This window comes from Somniosus microcephalus, unplaced genomic scaffold, assembly GCF_052327205.1.
Source record: "Somniosus microcephalus isolate GS21.2 unplaced genomic scaffold, FLI_Smic_1.0 unresolved_chr1, whole genome shotgun sequence".
Taxonomy (NCBI): Eukaryota; Metazoa; Chordata; class Chondrichthyes; order Squaliformes; family Somniosidae; genus Somniosus; species Somniosus microcephalus.
In genome coordinates this window covers 141,160,493-141,183,299 of record NW_028225179.1, presented here as the reverse complement: position 1 = coordinate 141,183,299, position 22,807 = coordinate 141,160,493, and the positions used below count along the sequence as shown (strand labels likewise).

The 22,807-nt window shown below is 47.9% G+C and overlaps 7 protein-coding genes and 1 pseudogene across 7 annotated transcripts; 4 read left to right on the top strand and 4 right to left on the bottom strand.

Annotated features, from left to right (window-relative positions):
- Nucleotides 1-3,745: 3,745 nt before the first annotated feature.
- On the top strand, nt 3,746-4,296 carry LOC147096047 (histone H2B 8-like). The gene has a single exon (XM_085974065.1). The coding sequence runs from the start codon at nt 3,773-3,775 to the stop codon at nt 4,151-4,153; it is 381 nt and encodes a 126-aa protein (XP_085830191.1). The 5' UTR covers nt 3,746-3,772; the 3' UTR covers nt 4,154-4,296.
- Nucleotides 4,297-5,071: 775 nt separating this feature from the next.
- Nucleotides 5,072-5,499, top strand: LOC147096046 (histone H3-like). Its single transcript, XM_085974064.1, has one exon. The coding sequence runs from the start codon at nt 5,072-5,074 to the stop codon at nt 5,480-5,482; it is 411 nt and encodes a 136-aa protein (XP_085830190.1). The 3' UTR covers nt 5,483-5,499.
- Nucleotides 5,500-6,261: 762 nt separating this feature from the next.
- Nucleotides 6,262-6,877, bottom strand: LOC147096045 (histone H2A-like). Its single transcript, XM_085973761.1, has one exon. It carries the CDS (start codon nt 6,875-6,877, stop codon nt 6,491-6,493), a length of 387 nt encoding a protein of 128 aa, XP_085829887.1. The 3' UTR covers nt 6,262-6,490.
- Nucleotides 6,878-10,161: 3,284 nt separating this feature from the next.
- On the bottom strand, nt 10,162-10,552 carry LOC147096044 (histone H2B type 1-A-like; annotated as a pseudogene).
- Nucleotides 10,553-12,144: 1,592 nt separating this feature from the next.
- LOC147096043 (uncharacterized) lies at nt 12,145-12,662 on the bottom strand. Its single transcript, XM_085974063.1, has one exon. The coding sequence runs from the start codon at nt 12,660-12,662 to the stop codon at nt 12,255-12,257; it is 408 nt and encodes a 135-aa protein (XP_085830189.1). The 3' UTR covers nt 12,145-12,254.
- Nucleotides 12,663-13,486: 824 nt separating this feature from the next.
- Nucleotides 13,487-14,024, bottom strand: LOC147096042 (histone H2B 8-like). Its single transcript, XM_085974061.1, has one exon. It carries the CDS (start codon nt 14,012-14,014, stop codon nt 13,634-13,636), a length of 381 nt encoding a protein of 126 aa, XP_085830187.1. The 5' UTR covers nt 14,015-14,024; the 3' UTR covers nt 13,487-13,633.
- A 2,710-nt stretch (nt 14,025-16,734) lies between these two features.
- LOC147096041 (histone H2A-like) lies at nt 16,735-17,144 on the top strand. The gene has a single exon (XM_085975006.1). It carries the CDS (start codon nt 16,735-16,737, stop codon nt 17,128-17,130), a length of 396 nt encoding a protein of 131 aa, XP_085831132.1. The 3' UTR covers nt 17,131-17,144.
- A 4,608-nt stretch (nt 17,145-21,752) lies between these two features.
- On the top strand, nt 21,753-22,682 carry LOC147096040 (histone H1.1-like). The gene has a single exon (XM_085974060.1). The coding sequence runs from the start codon at nt 21,828-21,830 to the stop codon at nt 22,500-22,502; it is 675 nt and encodes a 224-aa protein (XP_085830186.1). The 5' UTR covers nt 21,753-21,827; the 3' UTR covers nt 22,503-22,682.
- Nucleotides 22,683-22,807: the final 125 nt, after the last annotated feature.

Sequence of the window (22,807 nt, the reverse complement as noted above, 5' to 3'; positions counted from 1 at the left end):
TGGGACTGGAGTTCAAAACCAAGACGTCACCTCTGTTGCTTGTGAAATGAGTTTGGGCCCAATTCTATGTGGTCATGTCCCCCCCCCCACCCCCGACACCTCCCCCGCCCCCACCCCCCCCCCCCCCCCGCGACCCCCTTCCTCCGCCAACCACAGCACAAAACGGCCGCATAATTCGGTGCAGAATTGGCTATCTCACTCAGAGAGACCACTGGAGGTTGATGTGGGAAATAGAAAATACCACATTGGTTCCGTAGGGGGTCTTCCTCTGGCACCGAGGCTGAGGCACCTTCTTGGAGCAGAGCTTTATTCTGTATCTAATCATACTATACACCCAATGCTTGATGCCAATGCTGGGTACCACAAGTGGAAAATGTTGGATTTTCCCAGCACTAATGCTCTTTCTTACCTTGTCAAATATTCATGAAAATCCATTTGATTCAATGGATTTAGCTGGCGTTTGCCTGGCATCCAATTTTACACTGGGCACCCCAGAATCACAAGAGAACCGCCCCCCCCACCCCTACTGCCAACCTTATGACTTGAGGGTGACAATTTTCGTTAAACTTGTTGTCATCCAGCTTATCATCCACGTCCTGATAATCAATGTTGGCTGGCTGTCTGATGAGGGTGGAGGCATCTCACGAGTATCTCACGACTGAGCTTGATCCTGTTTACTCATCATCTACACACACGCACTTTCCAGTAGGATATGCTGAATAGTGATCAGAAGCAATTTCCAGCCCCCCAAACCCCGTAGTAGTGAGGTCAATTGTAGCCACAATACCCGTTGAGATCCATTAAGTCAGCATAGACCTGGGATTAAACCTGTGGACTTTTCTTGCCCATATGATTCCACTACTCACTAGATAAACCTGCTGAGCTAGTGGAGTCGGAGATAGTGAGACTGCCAATTTAGGGTAATCTTCCGAGTATATTCTAATAGCGCGGAATACTCACCCATCGCCAATGCATATCGCTTGCAATTTTCCAATATGTACATGTAATGGTTGAGTTTCGTCACCACCAGCAACTAGGAAAATGTAAACTTTTGTGCTTTTGTGTCAATTTATAGGCATTAGGAATTGGATTGATTCTCCCCAAAATACATTTCAAGTAGAACCCTTGCGACGCTCTCGGGCAAATTGTAGCACCACGGCTGTTGTCCTGATTGAGTGTGAAGTGGGGAAAGAGTTAAAATAACATCGCTGGCAGCTCACAGAATGGTGTAAGAGAGGCAGTTGCTGACATGAAAGACCACATCCATAAGGTGTGGTCAAGAAAGCCGACCTTTGAGACTAAAAACAACTCAGTTGAGACATGGTGCCTAGCAATTCAGCTGCCCTTATGGTTTTGTTATCTGGGTCACAATGCTTCCAAGTTATTTTTTAATCAGCGTTCAGCAGTTTGAGTGATTGATTGAGTATGCAGCTTGCACATGTTTACCTTAGAACATGTAACCCAATCCGTGAAGGTGCATGTGGGCCAAGATCCAATCAGGTTGCAGGAATGAATTGTGCATGAGGCCACCATGCTTATTTGGATGTATAAAAATGTAATGCTTGCTGTAACAATTTGGAGAAGTCTGGCTAAGACAGAGCAGATTGTCTCCCCACCGGTGTAATAAAGACGGCTTGACTATCGATCTGAAAACCTTGTGTCGAGTGTTGGTTTAAAATACTCCACACCAAGTGCAACTAACAGAACCTGGACAGGGGATGACACCTGGGATCTTCACACATTAGATGATGCAGTACCAGGCTGAGAATTTTAAATATGAGATGTTGAGGGATCAGTTGTCAATGTAGGTCAGTGAAGACTGGGTGAATGGGATTTAGTGCGGAATAAGATATGGGCAGACATACTTTGGATGAGCTGAAGTTTATGGAGGGTGGGGGATTGAAGGCTAGCCAAGAGATCATTCGAATAGTCACGTATGGGGGTGACAAAAGAAATAGATGAGGGTTTCAGTGGAAGATGGGCTGAGACAGGGTCAGAGGTGGGCAGCGTTATGTAGGTAGAAGTAGATGGTCTTTGTGATGGAGAGATTATGCAGTTGGAAGCTCAGCTAAGGGTTGACTAGGATGCTGTGGTTGCAAACAGTCTGATTCACCTGAGCTAATGACTGGGCAGGGGATGGAGTTGATATTAAGGGTATAGAGCTTGTGGCATGTCCAAGTCCAATTTTGCCCTCAATGTCTTTTGAAGTGAGGTTTCTGGACAGACTTCATTGAATTTAAGGATTATAAAGTTGGTTGGTCCAGAAATACAATTCACAGCACCCAAACAGCCCTAACAAACGTCATGAACACCATTCTCTGTAACTGTGACCGTGACGTTCTATCACTCCTGACCTTCCTCAATCTCTCTGTAACCTTTGAGATTCCATCATTGTCCTGCAACAGCTTGCCTCCATTGTCCAGCTCAGGGGGACAGCTCTCAATTGTTTCTACTCCAACCTTTGTGAATGCAGCCGCAGCATCTCTATCAATGGCTTCTCTTCCCATCCTCGCACCATCACCTGAGGAGGCCCCCGAGCATCCATCTTGACCCTCTCCTCTTCTTCACCTGCAGGCTGCTGCTTGGTGACATCATCCAAAGATATGGGGGTCAATTGCCACATTTGCGCTGATGGCACCCAGCACAACCTCGCCACCACCTCGCACAACCTCTCCACCACCTCGCACAACCCCTCCACCACCCAGCACAACCACTCCACCACCCAGCACAACCTCTCCCCACCCAGCACAACCTCTCTACCACCCAGCACAACCTCTCCACCACCCAGCACAACCTCTCCACCACCCAGCACAACCTCTCCACCACCTCGCACAACCTCTCCACCACCCAGCACAATCACTCCACCACCCAGCACAACCTCTCCCCACCCAGCACAACCTCTCCACCACCTCACACAACCTCTCCACCACCCAGCACAACCTCTCCACCACCCAGCACAACCTCTCCACCACCCAGCACAACCTCTCCACTGCCTATGCGACCAGGAGTGCGTTGGAATAGCCAAGTCTAGAGGTACCAAAGGCATGGATGAGGGTTTCAGCAGCAGATGAGCTGAGGCAGAGGCGGGGTCGGGCGATGTACTGGCGGCGGATATAGGCGGTCTCAGTGATGGCGTGGATATGTGGTTGGAAGCTCATCTGCGGGGGGTGGGGGTTCAAATATGACACCGCGGTTGCGAACAGTCTGGCTCAGCCAGCTGCCCAGGGAGAGGGAGGGAGTCGGTGGCGTGGGGACACAGTTAGTGGCGGGGACCGAAGACGATGGCTTCAGTCTTCCCAACATTCAGCTGGATCAATGTCAGGCAAACAGTCTGCAATTTAACAGGGCAACGTATGGTACCAAAAATATATTTTTCAACAGAAAATGCTGGAGATACTCAGCAGGCCAGGCTGCATCCGTGGAGAGAGAAACAGAGTTAACGTTTCAGGTCTGGGACCCTTCATCAAGTATTTCCAGCATTTTCTGCTGTTATTTCAGATTTCCAGCATCCACAGTATTTTGCTATTGTAATATATTGTTCAAGCTGCAGCCATGTGGAGACTCTCCCCCACGTGCCTGAAACAAGCTGCAACACCATGAGCGTTTCTGATTGGCCAGTTGGCACCCCTTGTTCCTAACTCACAATAGATACTTATGCGCTGGTTCACCAATCGGAATCCTTCACTTTCTGATTCCTCAGTTGCATACGCCTAGCTATTAAATAGCGCGTCCGGGAGACTTTCTCCATCACAAACCTTCGCATCCATTCACCATGCCTGAAGTGGCGTCCAAGGGCATCGCCCCGAAAAAGGGGCCGAAGAAAGTGGCCACCAAGAAGCGGGCCAAAGGCGACAAGAAGCGCAGGAAGACCAGGAAGCTGAGTTACAGCATCTACATCTACAAGGTGCTGAAGCAGGTCCACCCCGATACCGGCATTTCCTCCTCGGCTATGAGTGTCATCAACTCGTTCATCACCGACATCTTCGAGTGCATCGCCTGCGAGGCCTCCCGCCTGATCCGCTACAGCAAACGCCAGACCATCTCCTCCCGGGAGATCCAGACCGCCGTCTGCCTCCTGCTGCCCGGGGAACTGGCCAAGCACGCCGTCTCGGAGGGGATGAAAGCGGTCACCAAATACACCAGCTCCAAATAAAGCCTCTCGGTCCTCCCACCTTAAAAACTCAACCCAAAGGCTCTTTTCAGAGCCACTCACGAGATCCAGAAGGGGCTATTTATTTTCATTTGACTGATTGACTGATGACATTTGAAATATGGACAGCAAAAAAAATGAAAGTTATCTTTATTTAATTAACCCTCGCCGTTTCATTTTTTTGTCGTATGTTCAGATTTTGGTGGTGTGTTTTTGTAATACATCGTTAATTTAAAATAGATTGAAATTGAACAATAACAAAATGATGCATTGTCACTGCCCTGTTTTGTACAACACTCATTTAGAAGCGGGTCGCTGACAAGCTAAAATGATATTAAATCTGGAACCAGTAATTTTAAAGGATCAATTTGCCATAATTCAAATTTAATAATGAATTATTCAGTCTCACATGCCATTTAAATGATTATTCAGTCCCACAGACGCTATAATTTTAATTAAAATGATTATTCAGTCGCACAGATGACAATTTTTAGCAATTATTATTATTTAGTCTCACAGATGCCATAGTTTTAATTGTTATTCAGTCCCAGAAACCATAATTTGTAACGATTATTATTCAATCCCACAGATGCAATAATTTTAACAATAATGATTATTATTCAATCCCACAGATGCCATGATTTTAATAACAGTGGTTATTCAGTCCCACAGAGGGCCATCATTTTAACAATAACGAGTATGATTCACAGACGTGCTCTTACTCTATAAGCCGCCTTTTTCGTTGGTGTTCATTTTCCCTCCCTTTTTCTTTGGTGTCCGAAGTTGGAGTGGATTGAAAAACGCGCCAATCAGAGGCAGAGATTTGCCGTGTTTGCAGCCAATCAGAAGGCGCGGCTCGGCCGGCGACTGCTATAAAAGCCGCAGCCCGGAGCCCGGAGAAACAGCAGTAGTTTGAGAAGAATGGCGAGGACGAAGCAGACGGCGCGCAAGTCCACCGGGGGCAAAGCTCCCCGCAAGCAGCTGGCTACCAAGGCGGCCCGCAAGAGCGCCCCGGCTACGGGCGGGGTGAAGAAGCCTCACCGCTACCGGCCCGGCACCGTGGCCCTGCGGGAGATCCGCCGCTACCAGAAGTCCACCGAGCTGCTAATCCGCAAACTGCCCTTCCAGCGCCTGGTACGCGAGGTCGCGCAAGATTTCAAGACCGACCTGCGTTTCCAGACCTCGGCCGTCATGGCCTTGCAGGAGGCCAGCGAGGCCTACCTGGTGGGGCTGTTCGAGGACACCAACCTGTGCGCCATCCACGCCAAGCGGGTCACTATCATGCCCAAGGACATCCACCTCGCCCGGCGCATCCGTGGCGAGCGCGCCTAAGCCTCCCGCCGCTGGCAATCTTGACCCATTTGAGGAACGGGAACTTAAAACCAAACGGCTCTTTTAAGAGCCACTTCAATCCTTGTGGGGAAAAGCTATAATGCAGAGAAACCTGAATAACCCAATATTTACATTACAATATTTATATCCCGCATTTATCCCAATTGTTTCCAGTCAAGTATCCCAAGTTTGCAGACATCCTTTGCATTTAGTTTGGTGTTTTATTTATATCTTGCATTTATCCCAATTGTTTTCCGCCTGGCATATTAAGTTTCAAGCATTGTACATGTAAACCATCATTTGCCTGAAAAGTGTCGCAGGCAAATTGAAAAAAAAACAGCAATTGTTGGAAAACACTCAGCAGGTCAGGCAGCATCTGCAGAAAGAGCAAAACCGAGATGGTGCGGAGAAAAGGGATTGAATCGGGCTGAAGGAAGGTTATACTAAACAATTACAAATCACTGATTAGGCCCCAGCTGGAATATTGTTCAATTCTGGGCACCCCACTTTAGGAAGGATGTTAAGGCCTTGGGGAGGGGGCAGAGGAGATTTAGAGAATGCAGCATTTTGTTCAAAATTCTAAGCTGTTTTTAAAAAATTATCGTGGTCAAAAATAATTTCATCAACAAGCCCACGTTGCTTCCAAAGAATTGAGACAGCTACTCATTGAAGGAACAAATAATCTTTAATAATTTTGAATACTGTAACAATCGTTCGATCGTTTTTCTTTTTTAATGTTGGCCACGAATTTACATTTTCAATTTAGAGTAGATTTTACATTGAAAACAAAGGGGTGCCTCCAGCCAGTAATTAATTTTCACAGCATTTTAACAAAGTATTAGAACTAAAAAAGTCTGGGATGAAACATTTCGTCTGGAAGTCCGCTGGTAGATCTCTGAAGTTATTCAAATTAAAGTGGAGAATCTGGCTGAAGTTCTTTAAAAAGAGGTGGGTGGCTCTGAAAAGAGCCTTTGTGGTCCGTTGAATCGATTTATTGATGTTTGTCCTTTAGGCATAAACCTTGCTGGGGTGGCCAGTTTTCTTGGGCAGCAGCATGGCCTGGATGTTGGGCAGGACCCCGCCCTGGGCTAGGGTGACCCCGCCCAGCAGCTTGTTGAGCTCCTCGTCGTTGCGGATGGCGAGCTGCAGGTGGCGGGGGATGATGCGGGTCTTCTTGTTGTTGCGGGCTGCGTTGCCGGCCAACTCCAGGATCTCGGCGGTCAGGTAGACCGTGACTCCGGCCCCCACCCACTCCGAGTAGTGGCCCTTGCGCAATAGGCGGTGGATGCGGCCCACCGGGAACTGCAGACCGGCTCGGGAGGTGCGGGTCTTGGACTTGGCACGTACTTTGTCTGCAGTTTTACCACGACCTGACCTCTTATTGCAAACTCTCATCGACTCTAATGAGCCGCTATATTTGCCGAGCAATTCTCATTTTATACCTTTCAGCCAGATCGAGATGCGGTCGTTTCTCATTGGTTGAATAACTTTAATTTGTTTCTGATTCGTCTATAACTCAGCAGAACAATAGACACATTACAAAAATTTAGCGAATAGGAAGCGGCGTCTTACCCATCCCTAATTAGCATACTTTGTCTCATGGACCAAGGGCAAACTTTTGGGGCATAGCGCGGCCGAAATTGGCTCCCTCAATATCAGTAACAAAAATCAAGCTGTCAATCCAGTTTCTCCATGCCAGCTTGTAAAATGAAAATACACCAAACTGACAAGCAGTTTGCGCTAATAAAAACAGAAAATGCTGGAAAAACTCAGCAGGTCAGACAGCATTTGTGGAGAGAGAAACAAAATTAACGTTTCAGGTCGATGATCTGAAACGTTAACTCTGTTTTTCTCTCTCTCCACAGATGCTGCCTGGCCTGCTGAGTGTTTACAGCATTTTCTGTTTTCATTTCAGATTTCCAGCATCCGCTGTGCGTTCTTTCTGTAAGCAGATTGCGTTTACGGTAGGCTTTTGTCTGAGGGATTGTGAAACAAAAATAAAAGCATTTCAAGAGAAGCGTAATAAATGCAGCATTCCCCTACATAGATTTTCAATAGCTGTAAGAACATACACAAAGGAAATATTCAGTTCCTGGAGGTGGTGCAGAAAAACGCCGCTTAACTTTTCGTCTTGTTCCAGTTTTTATTTTATCTATTGTAAGGTCATTAATCATTTTAACGCTCAATATTATTACAAATAGAAGGAAGACGATTGGGCAATTGGGATCGAATATTGCACACTGCCCCCTGCCGTTTTCTACTGCAGCCAAGGCAAGTCATGAAGATCTCGTGTGATTTATCCAACTGGAAAGAAATGCTATTGGCTGAAGTTAACACGCTTTCTATTCGAGACGAGAGGCACGTTTCAGATGACTTTCTTATCGCTTCCACCTTTCTTCCTAGCCTCTAAGATTCGTTTTGCACGTCTCATGTGGTTGTCTGCATTAATTTTTTTTCTGCCATAACTCCCAAAGGAAAGGCAATATAAAGGCCGTCACACATTGCCCCTAAATCCTGGGTGAATTCAGCAGATTGCAGTCTTGTGAGCCATTGTGTGTAGCTCTGTCTCTCCTCGTTGTCTAAAGCAGCAAAGAAAATAGCATGAAGTGCCTCACCGATATCCCACACAGATCGCTCCTGTCTGAACTCGCAATCCACTTGGATTCTTAATATTCACCCGATTTTATTTTGATGCCAATCCAGGCCTTCAGCAAATTCTCGCAATTCCCCTTTCTTTGAGCGGCGAACAGCAGCTACAGGGCTCGCCTATAAAAGTACGCGAAACCATTTACTTCATCAATATAACCTTTAATTTACCATTTAGTCCTGCGATTGAGACAGTGCCATATTATTAAATCCGGATAGTCACCTGAATGATACGGACCAACTACTGTGTTTGTTGTGCCTAATATTGCATTAGCCCAATCACCAAAACATGCAACTAAATCGTTCTACAACTATGTGTCACTGAATCAGTGACGATCAACGCACTCACACGGGCTCTCTATGATAATTCGACTTTTTAGTTACAGATTTCCAAAAGGCCGAAGAGCAGGTAATAGGGTCGGTGCGTTTGTCGGTGTCACACTAACATACCACTAGAGTAGTTTTGTTGCTATGTAGAATCGTCAATTAAAATTGTTAGCTTGCCAAAAACGGCTTTAATCTGATTGCAGATTTTCTTATGTAATTAATAGAGCCTTAATAAAGCATTGTGGAAGGATATGAAAAGCTTGGGCATTCACAGATAACAATTGCAAAATTCAGGGTGATAACACAACTTTTCCTGCTTTTTTTTTCTGCTGGAGTCTTGAGTTGAGCTAAGCACACACCAATCACATTCAATATTCCACAGCAGCTAGCTGCTAACACGCACCGACTTAAACGGCAGTGTCGAGAAATTAGCAAACTATCCGCAGGTTAACTGATGCGAACGCTCCCGGCAAAAGTTTGGTCACAAAGGATGCCCACAGAAGCGGCCTACTCGACATCCTATAATGACGGGGAAGTGTTTCAAGTGGAGTTAGAATCCACCAGATGCGGCTCCATGCACAGCAGCTAGACATTTCATCATTTGACACACCTTTCTGTTGATATCGACCCATAACAACCTGCCTACAAACAACTTCCCGGGCACATGTGTTGGCTCCGAACTACGAGAACCACAATTTCAAAGTGCACACTGTTGCCAGACAGCTGAATTGAACGCACAGTTGCACAAATGGGCATTCTGTTCAACGTTTTAAAAATTAGCTGTTTGATTTAATTTCACATGAGGAACTAAACCAAGTAGCCTTCATTAGATGAATCTTTAAATAATTGGCAAAAGAACGAGAGAGGAGATTTTTTCTTTAGGCAACGAGTTGTTGTGATCTGGAACGCACTTCTTGAAAGCAGGGTGGAAGCAGATTCAATGGGGAATTGGATAAATACTTGAAAAGGAAAACAAAAAATTGCAGGGCTATGGGGAAAAGAGCAGAGGAGTGGGACTAATTAGCTAGCTCTTTCAAAGAGCCGGCACAGGCACGATGGGTGGAATAGCCTCCTTCTGTGGTGTATGATTTTACATGTAAGGAAATAGCTTTAAAAAAATGGGGAAAAAAGGCTAATATTTTAAACAGCAGAAATATCATAATTTGTGACATCACCCTCGGGGAAACGATTATTCGTTTTAATCTTGAAGTAAGTGCGACTTAGGAATAGTTGAGACGAGTAGCATAGGTGCATTTAAGGGAAAGCTAGATAAGTACATGAGGGAGAAGGGAATAGAAATATATGCTGATGGGGTGAGATGAAGAGGAGTGGGAGGAGACTCGTGTGCAGCATAAACAGCGGCATAGACCAGTTGGGGCAAATGGTTTGTTCCTGTGCTGTAGAATCTGTAACTCAATGTAAATATTTTTAGCCCGTGGCTGACATGACCAATGTGCTGAATGTGCAATGCCGGATACAGCAAATTAATGGCAGAATTGTCTTGTCCGCCAAATAAATTTATGCAGCTGTGTTAACATCTCCTATCAGTAAGATTGGAATATCTTTAAAGACTTTGATAAAATAACTCCCCCCCCCCTTCCACTATATCATAACACCTTTGCTTGAATTTAGAGCCCTTCTTTGCTTATTGTGTGTGGCTCTTAAAAAAGGCGTTGTGTTTTTTTTAATTATTTTACATGGTCGGCCTAAATGGTGTTGGTGTATTTGGTAACAGCTTTCATTCCTTCAGAGACGGCGTGTTTGGCCAGTTCCCCCGGCAGCATGAGGCGGACGGCGCTCTGGATCTCCCTGGCCGAGATGATCTGCCGCTTGTTGTAGTGAATGAGGTGCTTGGCCTCGGAGGCGATGCGCTCGAAGATGTCGACAACGAAGGAGTTCATGACACTCATGACCTTGGATGAGATCCGGGTGGCGGGGTGAGCCTGGGTCAACACCCTGTACACGTACGTGGAATAGCTCTGCTTGCGCATTTTCCTTCGCTTGTTTGGCACATTTTTGTTCATTCATTCATTTTATAGTAAGCGACTGCCTCAACGCCTTGCGAGACTCACCGCCCTTACCCGCCGTCTCCGGCATTACCGTCAGTTCAAACAACCTGCTACTCAATCAAATGAAGTAGCTCCGCCTCTTGAATATATAGACCCTGTTATGCTACTGAAGAATAAGAAAGAGGTATTTCCTATTGAACGAGCTCCAGCTTTAAACCAATTAGCTTTCAGATTGCGTTACCTCGCTCGAAGGAGCGGGCCAATCAGAAGCGCCAGACGGTTTGGATTGTGTCGGCGATCCCGAGCGGGAACCACTGGCAGCAGCGCGAGGTGACCTTTGACACCAAAGACCGCACCCAATGCAGCCAAGCGCTTGGGCTTTTCATCTTTATAAGCAATGCCGGTGGAGGATCTCCTGAAACATTCACAGAGACCCCGGCAATCTCTGCAGGGAGGCGTTGGACCCATATGGCGGATTAGGATAGGTTAACCTGGTCGTTTCTCTTACCAGCTGTGATTTTCTAGCGTTATATTTTAATTTTATCTGTGATAGTGAATGCTTCGCAAAATACCGTGGATGCTGGAAATCTGATCAACAACAGAAAATGCTGGAAACATTCAACAGGCCAGGCAGCATCCGTGGATCTGAACGGCAATAGATTGGGAGAAGGGGGGGGGGGAGTGCAACGAGACCTGGGTGTCCTTGTGCGCCAGTCGCTGAAGGTAAGCATGCAGGTGTAGCAGGCGGTTAAGAAGGCAAATGGTATGTTGGCCTTCGTAGCGAGAGGGTTCGAGTACAGGAACAAGGATGTCTTGCTGCAGTTATACAGGGCCTTGGTGAGACCACACCTTGAGTATTGTGTGCAGTTTTGGTCGCCTTATCTGAGGAAGGATATTCTTGCCATGGAGGGAGTTCAGCGAAGATTCACCAGATTGATACCTGGGATGGCAGGAATGACGTATGAGGAGAGATTGGGTCGATTGGGCTTATACTCGCTGGAGTTTAGAAGAATGAGTGGGGATCTCATTGAAACTTATAAAATTCTAACAGGACTAGACAGACTGGATGCAGAAAGGATGTTGCCGATGGTCGGAGAGTCCAGAACCAGGGGTCACAGTCTAAGGATAAGGGGTAAGCCATTTAGGACAGAGATGAGGGGGAATTTCTTCACCCAGAGTGGTGAACCTGTGGAATTCTCTACCACAGAAGGCAGTGGAGGCCAATTCATTAAATATATTCAAGGAATTAGATATATTTCTAAAGGCTAAAGGGATCAAGGGGTATGGGGAGAAAGCAGGGAGAGGGTACTGAATTTGGATGATCAGCCATGATCGCATTGAATGGCAGAGCAGGCTCGAGGGGCTGAATAGCCTACTCCTGCTCCTATATTTCTATGTTTTAATACTGCAAAATAACCGTCTTATGCAGGGCTATAGGGAAAGAGCAGTGGGACAAATTGGATAGGAGCCGGTGCAGGCACGATGGGCAGAATGACCTCCCTCCTGTGCTGCAAGATTTTATATTGCATTATTGCAACGTGCTCTACTTTTTCAATTTGGTCACTGCAACATTCATAGTTAACGTTTCAGGTCGGTGACCTGCTGAGTATTTCCAGCATTCATTCCAGATTCCCAGCAGTGTTTCGCTTTTTGTAATGTAAATATTGGTTTATTCAGGTTTCTCTGCATTACAGCTTTTTCCCCACAAAGATTAAAGTGGCTCTTAAAAGAGCCGTTTGGTTTCAAGTTCCCGTTGCTCAAATGGAGCAAGGCTGCTGGCGGCGGGAGGCTCAGGCGCGCTCACCGCGGATGCGCCGGGCCAAGTGGATGTCCTTGGGCATGATAGTGACCCGCTTGGCGTGGATAGCGCACAGATTGGTGTCCTCGAAGAGTCCCACCAGGTAGGCCTCGCTGGCCTCCTGCAGGGCCATGACGGCCAAGGTCTGGAAGCGCAGGTCTGTCTTGAAGTTCTGCGCGATCTCGCGGACCAGGCGCTGGAAAGGCAATTTGCGGATCAGCAGCTCGGTGGACTTCTGGTAGCGGCGGATCTCCCGCAGAGCCACGGTGCCGGGCCGGTAGCGGTGAAGCTTCTTCACCCCGCCCGTGGCCGGACTCTTGCGGGCCGCCTTGGTGGCCAACTGCTTGCGGGGAGCTTTGCCCCCGGTGGACTTGCGCGCTGTCTGCTTGGTCCTCGCCATTCTCCTCAAACTGCTGCTGTTCCTTCCGGTCTCCGGGCTGCGGCTTTTATAGCAGCCGCCGGCCGAGCTGCGCCTTCTGATTGGCTGAAAATCCGGCAAATCTCTGCCTCTGATTGGCGTGTTTTTCAATCCGCTCCATCCTCCGACACCAAAGAAAAAAGGGAGGGAAAATGAACACCAACGAAAAAGGCGGCTTATAGAGTAAGAGCACGTCTGTGAATCATACTCGTTACTGTTAAAATGATGGCCCTCTGTGGGACTGAATAACCACTGTTATTAAAATCATGGCATCTGTGGGATTGAATAATAATCATTATTGTTAAAATTATTGCATCTGTGGGATTGAATAATAATCATTATTGTTAAAATTATTGCATCTGTGGGATTGAATAATCGTTAAAAATTATGGTATCTGGGACTGAATAATAATTAAAGCTGGCATCTGTGAGGCTAAATAATAATCATTATTGCTAAAAATTGTCAGCTGTGAGACTGAATAATTTTAATTAAAATTATAGCGTCTGTGGGACTGATTAATCACTATTAAAATGGCATCTGTGAGACTGAATAATAAATCATTATCAAAAATGTGAATTATGGCAAATTGATCCTTTAAAATTACTGGTTCCTGAATTGACAGATTTAATTTCATTTTAGCTTTTCAGCGACCCGCTTATAAATGAGTGCTTTGTACAAAAACAGGGCAGTGATAATACATCATTTTGTTATATATTTGTTAAATTTCAATCTATTTTTAATTAACGATATACTGTATTACAAAAACACACCGGCAAAATCCGAACATACAATAAAATGAAACGGTGTGGGTTAAATAGTTTCATTCTTTATGCTGTCCATATTTCAAATGTCATTAGTCATCAAATGAAAATAAATAGTCCCTTCTGGATCTCGTGAGTGGCTCTGAAAAGAGCCTTTGGGTTGAGTTTTTAAGGTGGAAGGACCGAGAGGCTTTATTTGCAGCTGGTATATTTGGTGACAGTTTTCGTCCCCTCCGAGACGGCGTGCTTGGCCAGTTCCCCGGGCAGCAGGAGGCGGACGGCGCTCTGGATCTCACGGGAGGAGATAGTCTGGCGTTTGGTGTAATGGATCAGGCGGGAGGCCTCACAGGCGATGCGCTCGAAGATGTCGGTGACGAACGAGTTCATGACACTCATGGCCTTGGAGGAGATGCCGGTGTCGGGGTGGACCTGCTTCAGCACCTTGTAGATGTAGATGCTGTAGCTCTGCTTCCTGGTTTTCCTGCGCTTCTTCTCGCCTTTGGTCCGCTTCTTGGTGTCCGCTTTCTTCGGCCCCTTTTTCGCCGCGATGCCCTTCGACGCCGCTGCGGGCATGGTGAATGGATGCGAGGGTTTGTGATGGAGAAAGTCTCCCGGACGCGATATTTAATAGCTAGGCGTATGCAAATGAGTAATCAGAGAGTGAAGGATTCCTATTGGTGAACCAGCGCATAAGTATCTATTGAACTGGCCAATCAGAAACGTTCATGGTGTTGCAGCTGGTTTCAGGCACGTGGGGGAGAGTCTCCACATGGCCGCAGCTTGAACAATATATTACAATAGCAAAATACTGTGGATGCTGGAAATCTGAAATAACAACAGAAAATGCTAGAAATACTTGATGAAGGGTCCCAGACCTGAAACGTTAACTCTGTTTCTCTCTCCACGAATGCTGCCTGGCCTGCTGAGTATTTCCAGCATTTTCTGTTGAAAAATATATTTTTGCTACCATAAGTTGCCCTGTTAAATTGCAGACTGCTTGCCTGACATTGATCCAGCTGAATGTTGGGAAGACTGAAGCCATCGTCTTCGGTCCCCGCCACTAACTGCGTCCCCACGCCACCGACTCCCTCCCTCCCCCTGGGCAGCTGGCTGAGCCAGACTGTTCGCAAACGTGGTGTCATATTTGAACCCCCACCCACCTCAGATGAGCTTCCGACCACATATCCACGCCATCACTAAGACCGCCTATTTCCGCCGCCGGTACATCACCCGACCCCGCCTCTGCCTCAGCTCATCTGCTGCTGAAACCCTCAGCCATGCCTTTGTTACCTCTAGACTTGACTATTCCAATGCACTCCTGGCCGGCCTCCAACATAGTACCCAACGTAAACTTGATGGTCATCCAAAACTCTGCTGCCCCTGTCTGCACTTGCACCAAGTCTCGTTCAACCATCACCCCTTGTGCTCGATGACCCACAGAGGCTCCCGGTTAAGGAACGCTTCGATTTAAAAAATCTCATCCTTGTTTTCAAATTCCTCCATGGCCTCGCACCAGCACCCCCCCCCCCACACAAAGCTGGGTGGGCGTGTGTGCTGTGAGGAAGATGCAGAGAAACTCCAGTACGATTTAGACAGGTTGGGCGATTGGGCAGATGCATGGCAGATGCAGTATAATGTGGATAAATGCGAGGTTATCCACTTTGGTGGCAAAAACAGGAAGGCAGGTTATTATCTGAAAGGCAATAGATTGGAAAAAGGGGAAGTGCAACGAGACCTGGGTGTCCTTGTGCACCAGTTGCTGAAGTTATGCATGCAGGTGCAGCAGACGGTTAAGAAGGCAAATGGTATGCTGGCATTCATAGCGAGAGGATTCGAGTACAGGAGCAACAATGTCTTGCTGCAGTTGTACAGGGCCTTGGTGAGACCACACCTTGAGTATTGTGTGCAGTTTTGGTCACCTTATCTGTGGAAGGATGTTCTTGCCATGGAGGGAGTGCAGCGAAGATTCACCAGACTGATACTTGGGATGGCAGAAATGACGTATGAAGAGAGATTGGGTCGATTAGGCTTATATTCGCCAGAGTTTAGAAGAATGAGAGGGGATCTCATTGAAACTTTAAAAATTCTAACAGGACTAGACAGACTAGATGCAGGAAGACTGTTCCCGATGGCGGGGGAATCCAGAACCAGGGGTCACAGTCTAAGGATAAAAGGAGTAAGCCATTTAGGACTGCGATGAGGAATTTCTTCACTCAGAGAGTGATGAACCTGTGGAATTCACTACCACAGAAGGCAGTTGAGGCCAATTCATTAAATATATTCAAGAAGGAGTTAGATATATTTCTTAAGGCTAAGGGGATCAAGGGATATGGGGCGAAAGCAGGGACAGGGTACTGAGTTTGGATGATCAGCCATGATCGCATTGAACGGCACAGCATGCTCGAGGGGCCAAATGGCCTACTCCTGTTCCTATCTTCTATGTCTCTGTTTCTCCAACAACAGTTAAAAACAGATTATCTGGTCATGATCTCATTGCTGTGTGTGGGGACCTTGCTGTGCACAAATTGGTTGCTGCGTTTCCCACATTAAGTGACTGCACTTCAACGAGTACTTAATTGGCTGTAAAGCGTTTTGGGACATCCTGAGGTTGTGTAAGGTGCTGTATCAATGCAAGTATTTCTGTCTTTCATCAGGGCTGGTCTCCAGTTCCCGGTTGGCCGCATGCACTGGCTACTACTACGCCGACCGTGTCGGGGCCGGAGTTCCCATCTACCTTCAAGCGAGAGCTGGACCTGTTTCTGAATGGGGCGGAGGTTACCTCTTACAGAAGATGAGTACTGCAGAGTGATCTCGTGGACTCGTTTCCATCGCCAAGATGAGTCAGAGAGGAAATTCCCCCCAAATTGGCCTGTTTTTAAAAAAAATCTGTTTTCTCGCCTCTCCCAGGATGTCACATGGCTTCGGGTTGGGGGTGGAGACCGTATATATTGTGATTCACAGGTTGTGCAGTTGTGTGAGACAGGCTGGACGGACCAGAGGACTTTTACCTGTCCGCCATTGTTCCTGTGTATGTTCGTACCTGGCCGCTGACCTTGAGGACCGCGCTGTGCCCCATGGTCAATGAGACAAAGTATGCTAATTAGGGATGGGTAAGACGCCGCTTCCTATTCGCTAAATATTTGTAATGTGTCTTTCTGCTGAGTTAGAGACCAATCAGAAAAAAGTGAAAGTTATTCAACCAATGAGAAACGACCGCATCCTGATCTGGCTGAAACGTATAAAAGGAGAATTGACCGGCACCAACCGGCTTATTAGAGTCGGTGAGATTTTTTATGAAGATGTTGGGCCGTGGTAAAACTGGAGGCAAAGAACGAGCCAACTCCAAGACCCGCTCCTCCCGAGCCGGTCTGCAGTTTCCGGTCGGCCGCATCCACCGCCTGCTGCGCAAGGGTCACTACTCCGAGCGGGCGGGGGCCGGAGCCCCGGTCTACCTGGCCGCCGTCCTCGAGTACCTGACCGCCGAGATCCTGGAGCTGGCCGGCAACGCGGCCCGCGACAACAAGAAGACCCGCATCATCCCCCGCCACCTGCAGCTCGCCATCCGCAACGACGAGGAGCTCAACAAGCTGCTGGGCGGGGTCACCATAGCCCAGGGCGAGGTCCTGCCCAACATCCAGGCCGTGCTGCTGCCCAAGAAAACCGGCCACCCCACCAAGGTTTACACCTAAAGGACAAACATCAATAAATTGATTCAACGGGCCACAAAGGCTCTTTTCAGAGCCACCCACCTCCTCTTTCTGAAGAGCTACCTCCTAACTTTCATTCCCAATTGAGCTCCTTGAATGGGCTGTTGTTAAAAACCCGCCTTGACCTCCTTTAATGAGTAGGTCACTAATCTTAATGGACCAAAGATCGTGAACAACGGGCGCCCGAAATCAGGAAAGGTGTCTGAGGTGGGCGAAGCTCTGCTCAGGAGGAAAAGCCGGGTTCTAATGGTGCTGCTGGAGAGCGAGGCTCCATTTGGAAAATGTGCCCTGTGGTGCTCCTTTATGTTGCCTGAAACGAACGCCCCTTTGGTTCGAGGGGACGGTTGCTTCACTCAAAACAGAAAGGGGGTAGAAATTCATCTGGGGCGGTCGTCCAAAACTGGCGGAATAGACTGGGCTGCCAGTTAAACGTCCCGCCCAATATTCAGTTCTATTGAGGGAGGAGGGATCATTTTAACTTAACCCGCCCAGCGGGAACAGGTTCCGGTTTTACACCTCATCCGATTGTAGTCTTCTTCACTTCTTGCGGCGAAGGTTCACCCGGGTGGTAGCGGATCAGGACTTGGGTGTCGCACAGTTTATATTGTTTCCATTGAAGTTGCGGGGTGGGGGTAAAAGCGTAAATTCACCGCGCTATTGGAGTGCAAATTCGGGCGTCGAGCTGACCTCGCCTTGTTCTCGTTTGAGCGGGTTAGGTTAACTTCGGGTCTGAAATTGGTTTTGCTCCGTCGATGGCTGGAGCACCCTTGGTGGCCGTCTGTTTACCGGGAGCTTTCTCTTCAATTGATTTGCCTGCAGTTTGCTCGATTTCTGTCATCTTCTGACAACCACCACCAACCCCGTAGATCTGCCCAGTTGTGCTTTTATATGGTCTACCCATTGGCTTCAAGGTTGAAGTATTGAGCGTACTCGGAGTGCTTTTCAATTTCCTTCCTCATGTATCGAAGATGCCGTCGCTCCTTTTATATTCTCCATTTTCTTCCGGCTGGTGTGCGATCCTTTCTCCTGTCTTGTACCTCATTGATGGCTCGTTATTCTTACTCCTTCCTCCCTCCTCATGGAAATCCAAACCCATCCCACAGTCTCCGACACAAGCTCATGCTTTCCCAATACTGGAGCATTCGAGAATGGCCTGGATGCTCAGTGATGGCTGAAAACAGACACCAGTGAACGTTAAATCAAGCAAGTTGACTAGGAATTTTTTGGGGGGGATTGCTCAAAAACCCTAACCTATAATATCCTCAGATCCCTGATCATTCCTTTCCAGACGATTAGTTACAGTAAACAGTTACAGCAATTGTTTTTATTCTTCATTCACAGGACATGGGCATTCCAGTCAAAGCCAGCTTTTATTGCCCATTCCTAATTGCCCTTGAGGTGGTGGTGAGCCGCCTTGCTTGCTAGGCCATTTCAGAGGGCAATTAAGAGTCAACCACATCCTGTGGGGCTGGAGCCACATATAGACCAGAACATTCCTCCCATTGTGTCTCTCTGAAAGAACTTCCAATTAATCCCACTTCCCTGCTCTTTCCCCATAGCCCTGCAATGTTTTTCCTTTTTAAGTAGAGATCCAATTCCCTATTGAATCTATTTCCACCACTCTTTCAGGCTCTGTATTCCAGATCGTACCAATTGGAATCTCTATGATCTTCTGCTCCCTGCTCCCTGGCTGCTGAGTAATGAATTTGGTCTGCAGACTCTTCAGCAGACAGGTTGGAAAGTTCAATCTGCAATGTTATTATTGAGCCCGACTGCATCCTATGATGAGGTTTGAATCATTTGACATAGTGGTCGACGGGGCAGCAGGCTTGTGCACTGCACTATACACAGATAGACCATTCCCAGAGGGACATCAAGAGCTCCAGGTATATCCATTCGTGCGGCGAGCCCTGAGTATCCGGAAAAGTGCTTCTGAATCTAGGATTCATACAGGTGCTTCTTAGAATTCAGAAATTATTTCGGAAATGGGTGCATAACACACAAATTTGGAAATCGCAAAACGGTCGGTATTGACACAGTCTTCCCTGCAACAGCAGCTTTGGGGAGAGATGTATTAGCATAGGCTCAACAACTTTAAAAATAAATTTGCGTGCGTGCCCGCAAGAAGGCGGAAGTTTTCCTCCACTTCTCGCCTATGCTATTAAAATGTCGGGCCAGCGAGCGCAGAAGCGGAAAATCCCGGTTAAACTCCAGGGAAGCACATATCTTTAGCGTCATTGGGAAATTTCTGCCGAATTACTTTCAGTGCCAGATCAGATCAGAATGTTTAATTGCCGCTTTTTTTTCAAAAAAGGAAATGTATTTTAATATAAAATCTCCGTAGATGACTAACTTTAAACACAGAATGGATCACATGTGATTATTATGTTTCCGACAGCCACTATTGAATTGTCCGTGGACTCTGAGGTTCTGCCTATGTTTCAGTGACAAATCGGCTGAAGAAAAGCGAAGGGATTTATCAGGTTCATAATGTGCCCCATGTGTGTGTTGAAATAAATAAGGAACACATCGACCCAGTTCACATCAAATAACCTATAAGGATCTGGTCTGTTGCGTCCCTGGTCATCAATTAGATTGGGCGGTGATTACATAACGGATCACCCACAACTGCGACTGAGCGGTTGTAACCCTCGATTTAATAGTGACGTTGAAATGTTCAAAAGAGAACACATGTATTTTCATTCCGATGCTCGTATCTAGTGTGTTATTTTCCCCGGGATCCATTTATTCCAGATGTAATGGGTTAGCTGGGACCTCAAGCCTTGGAATGTATTGTCGAACACCTTTCAGTATTTAAAAAACTACGAGGAGCAACTGACATATTTATTTTTACATCTGCACCGTAAGAATTGAATTTGCAAGCATTAAGTCGCCACGATCACCATCATTCAAATGGTATCAGTTAAGATTAGAAATGCTCTTTAAGACTCCCAACCCATCCTGAAAAAAATATCAAATATCTGGTTATGTAAAGCTCGCTAATGAGCAGGCGGACGGAGTAAACCTGGTAATAATTAGTGGTACATTGACATGGAAATGTGGTGCATTATAAAGTTGTCTTGTGAACTGGGCTGATTTCAAACCAGACTGGTTGGCTGTCCATTGGAACTGAAATTACGCCCTGATCAGGTCAGAGTATGGGGGCGAGTAGGCTCCCAACTCTCTTATTGCTCATTAGTCCCATCGCCCCCACCCACCCCGCAATAAAAATCACATTTGGCACAGCCTTTAATTGACTAAGGACGTCTGAATGGGTGGTTTGTATAAACAATAGCTGGCGTTTTGTGTTTAAACGGGGGCGGGGGGCGGAAACTCACATCATATTCTGAAAATAAATTTTCAAGTTTCCTCCCTTTCAAAAATAAATGAGCTGTTACTGAACAGCATTTTAAACGATTTTTTTTTGTGAACTGAGTCGATGTGTTCCTTATTTATTTCAACACACACATGGGGCACATTATGGACCTGATAAATCCCTTCGCTTTTCTTCAGCCGAATAGTCACTGAAACATTCTGATCTGATCTGGCACTGAAAGTAATTCGGCAGAAATTTCCCAATGACGCTAAAGATATGTGCTTCCCTGGAGTTTAACCGGGATTTTCCGCTTCTGCGCTCGCTGGCCCAACATTTTTCTAGCATAGGCGAGAAGTGGAGGCAAATCGCGGGCCGGCAAATGCATAAACGGAAAACCTCCGCCTTCTTGCGGGCACGCACGCAAATTTCCACCCATCGCCCCTCCAACAAATCAGGAAAAGAAAAGTTCCAACACAAGCACGTTTCAAAAGACTACATCACATTCTTGGATAACAACAGAAAACGCTGGAAACACTCAGGCAGCATCCGTGGAGAGAGACAGAATTAACGTTTCAGGTCTGGGACGTTAACTCTGTCTCCCTCTCCACAGATGCTGCCTGGCCAGCTTCCAACATTTTCTGTTGTTATTTCAGGTTTCCAACATCCGCAGTATTTTGCTATTGTATCACATTCTTGGAGCCGTGAATTCCCCAGAGCAGGAATTTGTGAAGTCAAGCGATCCCATTGGCTTAACCCAACTGGACGGTGCGCCGTCCCGGTCCCTGAATGATCTGTGCTACTGCGGCCACCTTCACGGGATCCTGGCAGCGCAGCCGAAAGCCCAGCGCCGGGGGTTCCCGCTGAAAGTTGGAGCCGAGCAGCCCCGCTTTGAGGGAGAATTCTCAATTCGGGCCAAAGCCGGCGTTTAGGGCGGCCTTTCCCGGGCGGAAGGGGCAAAACGCCGAAAGGCGCCGCCGATTTTCGCACCTGGCCCCACTTTCGGCGTGGTTTTCAGGAAACCGGGGCCGCCACGCCGCCGCCTGCCGACACGGTGCAGCCGGTGCCTTGGGGCGGGCCGGGTGCCGGAGGCCGGGGCGGGTGGGTTTTGAAGGAATCTGGGGTTTTAATATCAGGAAGAAACACAAAAAGACTAAAGTCAAGGGGTGGTGGGGGGTGGGGGGGAGAGGACAGGGGGGCGGGGCCAGGCGGCGGGTTTACCCCACTCCGTCCGCCTTCCCTGTATAAAAGTGCCGGCTCCGGCTGGCAGCGCCTTTAGTTTCAGCACCGTTTGGTGCGAGGTTAGTACAGGGAGGAGGAAAAAGCGACTCTGAACCCAACCCCAGGCATCACACCAGCCCCGGGCATGGCTGAGAACAACCAGAAGGCGGAGCTGGGAGATTCTGGCGTGGTGGAGAAGCCGATGGTCAAGAAGCGGCGGCGGCAGCAGCCACACCACCATCGCCACCGGCAGCGGCCGGTCCCGCCGCGCCGCAGGAAGACGGGCCCCACGGTGACCGAGCAGATCCTGAAGGTGGCGGCGGCCTCCAAAGAGCGGCGCGGCATCTCGCTGGCCGCCCTCAAGCAGGCGCTGTCGGCCCGGGGCTGCGACGTGAGCCGTAACAACACTCTCGTCAACCACACGGTCAAGTACCTTGTGAAGGAGGGCTCGCTGGTGCAGACCGCCGGCACCGGCGCCTCGGGCTCCTTCAGGTTCAACCGCTCCAAGAAATCGACGGCCGCCAAGCGCCAGGCGGCGGCCCGGCCCCGCAAAGCGGCGCCAACTCGCCGCAAGCCCAAGTTGGCGGCGGGTCGGGCCGCCGTCCGCCTCCACCTCAAGCCCAAAGCCGCCAAGGGCCGCAAGGCACGACTCTACCACAAGTTCAAGCCCGCCCGCGGCAGGAAAGCGGCGGCCAACCTCCGCCGGGACCGATCGCCGGCCGCCAAGCCCAAGAGGTCGGTGGGGCGGCCGCGGAAAAACCCCGTCGTCCGCGGCTACCCGGGAATTACGCATGCCGCTAAACGGGAGAAACGCCTGTGAGAAGAAAACTTATACCTGAACACAACGGCTCTTTTCAGAGCCACCGATTTTAACCAAATTGAGCTGTAAACGAGTGGCCATTGCCAAATACGTTTTTTCTGAACACGGGTCACTAGTTGGAAAAGGATAAATCTTTCGCAATGTAAAAGAGGATAACGAAATAAACTCGATGACAACAAATGTGTTTCGGAAGTTTTATAAAACATTGATCATTTCATTACGGGGAGTTGAGAGGAACAGCGCTCTGTTTATTGGGGAAAATTAAGAGCCGGTGTGAAGATTTTCCCCTGCTTGAGTCTGGATCA